Source organism: Lactuca serriola, chromosome 8 (genome assembly GCF_051521515.1).
Source record: "Lactuca serriola cultivar US96UC23 chromosome 8, Lser_US96UC23_V15, whole genome shotgun sequence".
NCBI lineage: Eukaryota > Viridiplantae > Streptophyta > Magnoliopsida > Asterales > Asteraceae > Lactuca > Lactuca serriola.
Genome location: NC_136415.1, coordinates 67,125,926 through 67,135,213, shown reverse-complemented (window position 1 = coordinate 67,135,213; position 9,288 = coordinate 67,125,926). Strand labels below are relative to the sequence as shown.

The 9,288-nt window shown below is 36.6% G+C and overlaps 1 protein-coding gene across 1 annotated transcript; it reads right to left on the bottom strand.

The window, feature by feature from the left end:
* Window positions 1–327: 327 nt before the first annotated feature.
* Window positions 328–4,996, bottom strand: LOC145068648 (G-type lectin S-receptor-like serine/threonine-protein kinase At4g27290). Its single transcript, XM_079015649.1, has 7 exons — window positions 3,707–4,996; window positions 3,372–3,533; window positions 3,106–3,254; window positions 2,775–2,985; window positions 2,434–2,671; window positions 2,198–2,348; window positions 328–1,972 (listed from the first exon to the last, which is right to left on the bottom strand). The coding sequence occupies exons 1-7, from the start codon at window positions 4,977–4,979 to the stop codon at window positions 1,688–1,690; spliced, it is 2,469 nt and encodes an 822-aa protein (XP_078871775.1). The 5' UTR covers window positions 4,980–4,996; the 3' UTR covers window positions 328–1,687.
* Between the last annotated feature and the right edge of the window lie 4,292 nt (window positions 4,997–9,288).

Below are 9,288 nucleotides of genomic sequence, written 5' to 3'. Positions count from 1 at the left end.
TTCGACACTACACCATAGTACTATTTCATTTTCCCATTACATTCACTTCGTGAACATTCACACGACGCACGGTAATGTAGAAACTATATTTTTGGTTAATGATAGTCAGATTTGGGAAAAATACACACTCTTACAAGAGACACACACACAGACACTAGATGCCTTGGTAGAAGGCTACATTTAGAACAGTTAAGTCTTGGTAGAAGACTCCCTTTTATAATAGTAGGAATCATAGGGATTTCTAGGGTTTTTCAAACGTTTACAATTGTTTTACAAACATTTTCAATACTTACAATTCATATACATTTTCAATACTTACAATTCATATACATTTTCAATACTTACAATTCATATACATACAAATACTTACATACAAATTAAGACACTAAAATACTTATGATCTCACCAGCTTTAAAGCTGATACTCTCTTTCAAAATAACTTGTATCCTCAGGTCAACCATAGACAGGTACCGATGCAAGGTTTAGAGAAGATGGAGCTCGATCAAGACTCGTCTTTCATTTTGTTTATACTTTAGTGTCTATTATAATTTGACAGAAAACTTGTATTAAAATTATATTATTAATGCAATGGATGATGTTGTTGCTTGTTCACTACTTTTCATTGTTGTGATACTGTACATGACGTCCTCCGCCCCAGAACGTTTCCGCCGTTCTTGGTTTTGGGGTGTGACAGTTGGGGGAGTGGACGAGGTAGCATCATGAACGACTGAGGTGTGACTGTTTGTGACAACTATGAAAGCTTGTGCTGGAGAGATGTCTGTTGCTGGTTTCTTGATCATGTAATCATGTTCTGATAACAAGCCATGAAGTTCTTCAAAGGCAGTCGTGAATTGACGACCAAGAAGGGCTGACTTCAACCCGTTGTATTCTTCTCTTAGACCCGAGATAACTAGCATCACTAAATCTTTTTCTTTCACTGGTTCACCTATATTGGCAAGTGCATCAAAATATTCTTGAGCCCAGGTGAGCCCGAGTGATGACTCAGAGATGGTAGAAACGAGGAACATACATATATGAGCATCATTGGAAACCTATGTGTTGTAATATGGGTTTGGTTGTTGGGGTTGTACTGTGCCATATTTTCCTTTGCCTGATGATGAAGATGGGGTAGTAATCGATGGACATAGAATTGTGCCATCAATATAACTGAACAAGCAACTTGTTGGTGAGAAGAAATGGTTGGACCATCTCCTTCCAGTAACCATAATTGATAGGAGATAGAGTGAAACCAAACTTACGGTGACAATGGAGAGTTTTATCTGCTGGGGTAAAGACTGTAAGTGACATTGATTAGCAACAAAAAGAAGTAAAAAAGAAAAAGAAATTGGATGTTACTGTAGATGGCGGCATTGTGGAGATCGACAGAAGCAAGAGATGGAAGCACTGCTTGATCAACGCTGTTTGCCTTTGATCGACTTTTTTTTATTTTTTTTGGTAGATGCTTTTTACGGTATGCTGTAAGGTTCTGATACCAAGTTGACTTTGTAATCAGTAATGTTGTATTATTGTATAACCATGATTACAATAAGAGTACATATATAAGAGATATATTTATACTCATGACCCTCTAATATAAGAGTACTTTAATTGTCTAATAGTCTATGATATATGTGAAAAAGAAAACTTAGCATTATGATCACCAAATGCACCTCGACATGAACACATATCATCGAGGTTCTAATGTTGTCATCGTGATGTCATTGACGGAAGCTAGACTAAGTTGTGGCAAACTTCCTTTTGCAAAAAATGCAGGTTGTTTAGGTTGAGGCAATGCACCTTCTTTATCAAACATCAAAATGACAGATGACATAGTTGGTCTGTCTTTTGCAAAATGTTGGACACATAAAAGACCTATATGTATTGACCGAAATACTTTGGAGGCTACACATGACTCACGGATATGCGGATCAAGCAACTCCAGTGCCATGTCTTCTTCAAAAAGTCTCCACGCCTAAAAATCCGAAATAAGACACAACAACAATCATCTTCTATGTAAACTAAATTTTATTCTATGATATTTAAAAGAATAATCGCATTGGAGAAATAGAAGAAAAAATTGATGGACAAATTTGCAAATAGTTGTAACTTGATGGGGAAAGTTTGGATGTTAAAAAGAATACACTAACGTGTTAGTCCAACAACTAAAAAAGACCCATTAAAGGGTTACAAAACTTACATGTGCAAGAAGATTATCACTGTCATTCTCATGAGAGAATCCTTTATTTTTTTTCCCGCTCACAATTTCCAACACAAGAACACCAAAACTGAAGACATCAGATTTTTCCGAGAAAGTCCCATCTACAACATATTCTGGTGCTAAGTAACCCCTGAAGCAAAATTTATGGAGGTTTAAACATCTTGCAGAAGTAAAATTTATAAAGAAAGTTGCATGGTTAATTTATGAGTTCTTACAAAGTTCCAACTACATTGTTCGTATTTGCTTCATTTTCATGTTCTCTAAACATTCTTGCAAGACCAAAGTCTGATATCTTTGGGTTCATGTCAACATCCAGCAAAATATTGCTTGTTTTAAGATCTCGATGAACAATTTTAAATCGTGAATCTTGATGAAGATAGAGGAGTCCTCGAGCAATCCCATGAATGATGTTAAAACGATCTGACCAACCTAGTATCGGACTTTTGATTTTATCTGCTCAATATAAGTTATCAGTATGATTTACCTTAAGAATTTTTTTTTTTGAAAAGCTAGCAAGCAAGGCAAGAAACATGTGTCATATTAAGTAGAGTTGTACCAAATATGAATGAGTCTAGACTTTTGTTAGGCATGTACTCATATATTAACATGTTTTCATCTCCTTGAATACAGTATCCCAAAAGCTTTACAAGATTTCGATGTTGAAGCTTAGCAATGAATTCAACTTCATTTTTAAACTCTCCAAGACCTTGTCTTGAAGTTTTGGATAATCTTTTCACAGCTATTTCTCGTTTGTCATCGAGCACACCCTAAAGATCAAAAGGTATTTCAGATATTGAACAAAAAAATTAGATTCTTTTAACAAATATAAAATCAATGAAACGTTTATAAGAAGAAAAAGAACTACGGGTAGCTGTTAAGATTCTTACCTTGTAAACAGGACCAAAACCACCTTGTCCAAGTTTTTTGTCATTTGCAAAATCATTAGTGGATTTTGATATCACAGACAGGCTAAAAGACGTTAACTCTGTATCATCATCTTGACTCTCCATGATATACTCTTCATCAATGGGTTTCACTAGTACATCAACAAATGGTAACAAACCAAACTAATATATGTTAATGAAAGATTCACACTCCAAATTATTGTTTTTGATATTTACTCTATAAATAACCAAAACAATCACAGAATTACCTGGTATTTTCACTTGGGATCTTTTCTTTTTTCTCCAACCATACATGATTGCCAAAATCAATATCACAATAACAAGACTAGATAAAATCGACACCACCACTGTGATTGTTTGCCTCTTTTTGCTGGAAACAGGTCTGGAGGTAAATTCCGGGATTGATTGAACTATTAGCAAAACCATAACAAGTTAATTATGTTTGAAGCCTTGAACGAACATGAACTACTATTACTTGAAAGAACAGGTAAGATTGTCAAAAAAAAAAAAAAATACACATTAAAAACCCAAATTAACTAGGCCTTTGAAAGTTGTTTATTATCATGAAAAATGATCAGCTTACTTGTCAAGTCGGAGACAGCTATTCTTACATAAAGGTCCCGGCTTTCATCCACTGTTCGGACATCCATTAGATCCTCGAACCACAGCAAGCATCCACTTCCGTTCATTCGAATATCAATATTGGCATACGCTGTACACGAGCAATTCTGCTTGCATGCCGTCTCACATTCGCCAAGTGTCATGCTTCTATTGAACCATGCACCCCGAGTGTCTGGCATGTTAACGTTTTTAAACACTCGAAATCCATCTCCATCCGGACAACTTAAAGTTGTTCTACGGCGACACCCACTTGACCACTGGGAGGCACTCCATTCGTCCGGGTTTCGAGGTTCGAACCCTTCCATACAACTACAAAGAGGTGACTTCTTAGCGTCGCACCTTCCATATGAACCACATTGTCCGAAACGGATACACATGTCGCTATTCCCCTTCCAATATAGGAACCACATCTGTGTTCTTTCGATCCAGTTCAGTCGTAACACGTCACCATCTGGACTAAAGTAGACACGCGTCACGACTGAACTGTTAACAAGTGTGTACACATAGTACACCTCCTTATCATTGAAAACGAAGTTGTGTGTGAATAACGCGTTTGAAATATGCCTAGGCATGCCATCGAAGGTAACACCGTTCCATGGTCCAAACCTTGAGAGAGGAACAGAATCCTGTTCTTCGAACAACTGAGGGAACCCGTTTATATTCATGAACAGTATATACGGGCCAGGTGAAGGGTCGTCGAGGCTCTTCCATGATGACCATCGCCTATCTAACCCAGACACCAGGTCCTTTCCGAATTTCATCCCGGGAAGGAACGTGTCTCCAGGGTAATCGAAACTTTGCCAGATGAAATTTTCCTGGCCGGTTGTTCTTACAACCAGATTTCCAGAGCTCAAAAGTTGTGCCACTGGATTTATGGTTGTGGGAGATACAGGGCCAGGGTTAGATGACCAGATGATGGTGTTGTTGCTACTAGCGATAACCAATAGGGATCCGTTGGTGTCAACTTTGAACACACCAGACAAGTCGGTTATTGGTGTCTCCCTGTTAGCAACCCATACCACTGTCTGTGGGGATTTGTTATTGTACCATATGCCCAAATACCGGTTCATTGACTTTCCGGGACTAAAAAACCCGAGTTCATACATTTCATCGGCTGAAACAAGGGTATGTCCGTCACGGATAGCTTTATCAGCTGCTATGCTGTCTTGTGCCCTATAAATTCCCAAATCAGACATCAGGAGACCAAATATTAATAAATAATGAACGACCTCCATTGATGTTTTCTTTGGAGAATTGTTAATTCACTTCGAATATATATATATATATATATATATATATATATATATATATATATATATATATATATATATATATATATATATATATATATATTCAGTTTCTCAAAGAATTTGTGTGTGTGACGGATGGAGCACGCTAAGGGTTGACTGTTGACCTGATGAGTCGTCCACTCTTCCTCCAACATTTTGCTCCAGAATTTGGATTTAGATCGGAGCATGCATGGTACACGGCACATTTGGTACCACTCGACCACCAAAACGGCAAAACCCACTTTCTACGTTAGTCATCGGGCAATATTGGGTTGGAACAGCCATGAATTTTGATAAAGAAACAAAATTATTAAGTGAAATGAACTTTTTGATTTTTTCATATCCGGATAATTATTTATTATTGTTATTATTTTTTTACAAATTTATGTAACGAACTTTTTGGAAGTGTTTACATATGATTATTATGACCGGTTGTAGCAGATTACATCCGGTTATAACCAGTCATATGTGAACACTTCCAAAAAGTTCGTTACGTAGATGTATAAAAAAAATTATAGTTACTTAGATATGAACAAACTGAAAAGGTAAAAGTAAATTACATGAATGGTCCCGTGGTTTGGATAATTTATGCGTTTGGTCCCTAACTTATTTCTTATCACCCACAACCCACTGTCTCTTCATTGAATTTCCAACCACCACAACCCCATAGAAGGGTTGTGGTGTTGGTTCGCCGAAGTTGAATGACCGAAAAAAAGGGATGGTGATGACGTCAATGTCATTACAAATGGAAAAGAAATAGAAGTTGAGTTAAGACAATGACCAAACGCACAACAAAAATAAACAGTATGTATCATCCGAGTTAAAAAATAAGTTAGGAACCAAACACACAAACTACCCAAAGAATAGGGACCATTCGTGTAATTTACTCTTACATTTTCGGTTTGTTCACATCTTGGTAACTATCTTTTTTTGTACACATTTAGGTAACAAACTTTTTAGAAGTGTTCGCATATGACCATTATGAGCGGATGTAACCTGCTACAGCCGGTCATAATACTCATATGTGAACACTTCCAAAAAGTTCGTTACCTACATGTGTACAAAAAAAAAAGATAGTTACCCAGATGTAAACAAACCGAAAAGTTAATTACCTTAATAATTCTATTTTCCACTTTGATATGGGGTACAAACATTGTCAATATATATTCTATGTGGTTATGCCATCTCAGACATTAAAAGGATGGTACAAATTTTTTAGCTGGGGATACAATAACGTAAAACATGTTTACAAATATTTTTTTTATATATATAAAACAATTTTTATGGAGACGCTTTAGTACCCACAACGTCCCATGTTGTCCCGCCACTAGACTTGGGCCAAGGGCATGTATTGTGTCTTCCACAATACATACACATACATCATATACAACGGAAAATTAAATTTATTTTCTTATCTATTAATTGATTTCCAAATGTAATCCACTCATTCTTTTTCATTATATTATCTTTTGATTATGACACCAATCATAATCCAGAGAGTAGGAAGAAAAGTAGGAAAATTTTATAGAAGGATATTTAACTCCTCGTAAAGGAAAATTTAACTGAATTCTAATAGTTTTAGGCACAAAAGTTAATTCTAATTATGATAAATTCAATAATGAGAAAAATAGTGTGCAACCAAAAATTCATGATGTATAATTCAGGAGGGAGAATCGAACGGAGAAGGGAAGGGGCAATGATTAAGGGATTTATGATTTTTTTAGAAGACGGGGAGAAACCGAACCTTAGAGGCTTAGTGCTTTCTGCAACCGTCTTCTACGGTGTTGACTAATTTGCAACGATACCTTTTTATGTATTTTTTTGGGTGCTACTATACATATCATCACTCACAGAAATTGTCAATTCGTGGGATACACATACTATTCCACTCACAAAGATGTACATAAAAAAATTTGGGTTTCCATATATATATTTTACTTCTTACCTAATCAAATCAAATTAATAATCACCATTATGATTACGAAACGTAGAACTTACAATATTAGTTTTTGGTTGGAAAAGTATAAAAACCCTAAAAATATGGAATTTTTTTTTCAAAAAATTGGACTCGGACCTCTCATCTATGAGCCTCTCTCTCTCTCTCTAAAAAAAAATTGGAATCTTTGTCTTCTTCTTTGGTTCTTATATTTAGACATGCCCTCTTGGAAATTAGAATCGTCGTATTTTTTGAAATGTTCTACTGAGCTTCCATATCAACTCATCATTCTAGGTAAGAACTAAATTGTATCATCATTCTAAGTAAGAAATAAAGCGTAATAAACTGTCATGACTCATGTGTACATATATGATATGATAAAATGACTTATGAGGGTAACGAACTGTTCATTTTGTTCACATTTAGTCACATTTTTTTGTATTCAATATACCATCTAACTTATTTAACTTGTTCACATTTTACCCTTGTGACCTACTATAGGTAAAAGGATAATATGTGAACAGTTTCAACAAGTTGGATAATATATAGTGTACAAAAAGAAAATGACTAAATGTGAACAAAAAAGAACCTTTCCCACCACCATCGTCATTGCTGCCTCTACAACCACTACAACCTCTAACTCTGCCACTTCATCCACCTTCACTACCACATTCGCTGTAACGTCTCAAAAAGTATAGGGTAAGATTTTCATTTTTAACATATATTCAAACATTCATTATCCTTTATTCAAACATTTAGAAGTATTTCAAAATAAACCAATTATCAGAGCTCATTCCCAAAATTACGAATTGCAGAAAACACGGGTGTAAGCGCTGCGATCAAGCCGAACCCTTCCCTTTCAAACCGGAAGTACCTGAAACCATAGACCTCAAACTATAAGTACAAAGCTTAGTGAGTTCCTAAATACCACATAACATACATATCATACGAGTCGTACATATCAAACATACAATAGTAGGTGCTTTGTGCCAACCATAGTCTTGCCATTTGCTACGAGCTGTATCATGGTCTTTCTTGCTAAGCTGGGGTCCAAAACTCTGGGTCTCATAGACAACGGCTAAGAACCACCTCTTGGTCTTCCATGCAAGCAACAGAAAGACAACTAGCATACAATCTACAACTACTTAACCAATTAACTGCCAGAGTTCAGACTCTAGTCTTGCATACAGATGCGAAGGGCCACCCCGGGTCTTCCTATAATACATAAACCAAATGGGTCATCATTGGTGCCTTCGACCCATAGTACAGTGAGGAGACTCACCTCGATAGCTGAACCCACAAATATATATCTCTCACTGCAGATCCGCTAGAATCCCCGCGCTAATAAACATGAAAAAATTCAATTAACATTTGGGTTCCAATACCTAATCCAATAATCCATATATGGGGTATAAAAACCATTTTACCCGTCACCTAGTTTGGTCCAATACTAAGGCCCAAACTCACAATCAAAGGCTTACAAACCAAATACTCATCCAAAGCCCACTTATGGCCTAATTTTCCAAATATAGCCCAAACCTTTACATGGGCCTTATCCTAAAGCCGAATAACTTTTCCCCAAACCCAACACTTATCTACAAATGGCCCAACAAAGCCCCAAGCAATCCAAGCCTAAACGATAGCCTAAACCCGAAATGACACCATAAGGCCCACTAAGGCCCAACTATCCAAATTGGGCCCAAACCAATCATGGGCCTAAGCCGAGATGGCCTAATATCCAAAAAGGCTAAAATAACCAATGCTTAAACATGGTCAAACTTCTGGTCAACACTCCATGGACAACAAGTCAACAAAACAAGAAAAGCTCAATAGGTCGAGTACGCCCCCTGTATTCAGCCGGTACTCCCAGCGTACACCCTTTGGGGTCACTACGCTCAACGTACCAGATGGGTACACCCATCGTACTCCCCTGAACCTAATCTTCTCCATTAAGCACTTAACCACCTAAGTCTTTGCTTTAAATTCTTAGATATGCTTCCCATGAATGACTTATCACGTAAAGTTGGCAAATTTTCTTGCATGCATGGCTTAATGGGACTCTAGAGCTCAAAAGAGCTTAATGAAGGGTCTTAACACATGCATGAGTCTGAATAAACCATATAGATCACATTTTATACCTTTGGGACACCTAAAACATCTAGATATACAAGATCAAGCCTCTGAAAAACCTTAGCTCACAAGGACCAACCAAAGGGGCTAAAATGACCATAATCAAACCCAAAAGAAGTTCTAACCAAGGATATGACAAGATCAAAGCTTTTTACCTTCAATAGATTGCAAAAGATGGTAAACCTATGG

Coding starts and splice junctions, on each gene's coding strand:
- LOC145068648 (XM_079015649.1), bottom strand. CDS start 4,979: ATGGAGGTCGTTCATTATTTATTAATATTTGGTCTCCTGATGTCTGAT. Junction 2,349..2,433: donor AACAATGTAGTTGGAACTTT/GTAAGAACTCAT, acceptor ATTTTGCTTCAG/GGGTTACTTAGCACCAGAAT. Junction 1,973..2,197: donor GTGATAATCTTCTTGCACAT/GTAAGTTTTGTA, acceptor TCGGATTTTTAG/GCGTGGAGACTTTTTGAAGA.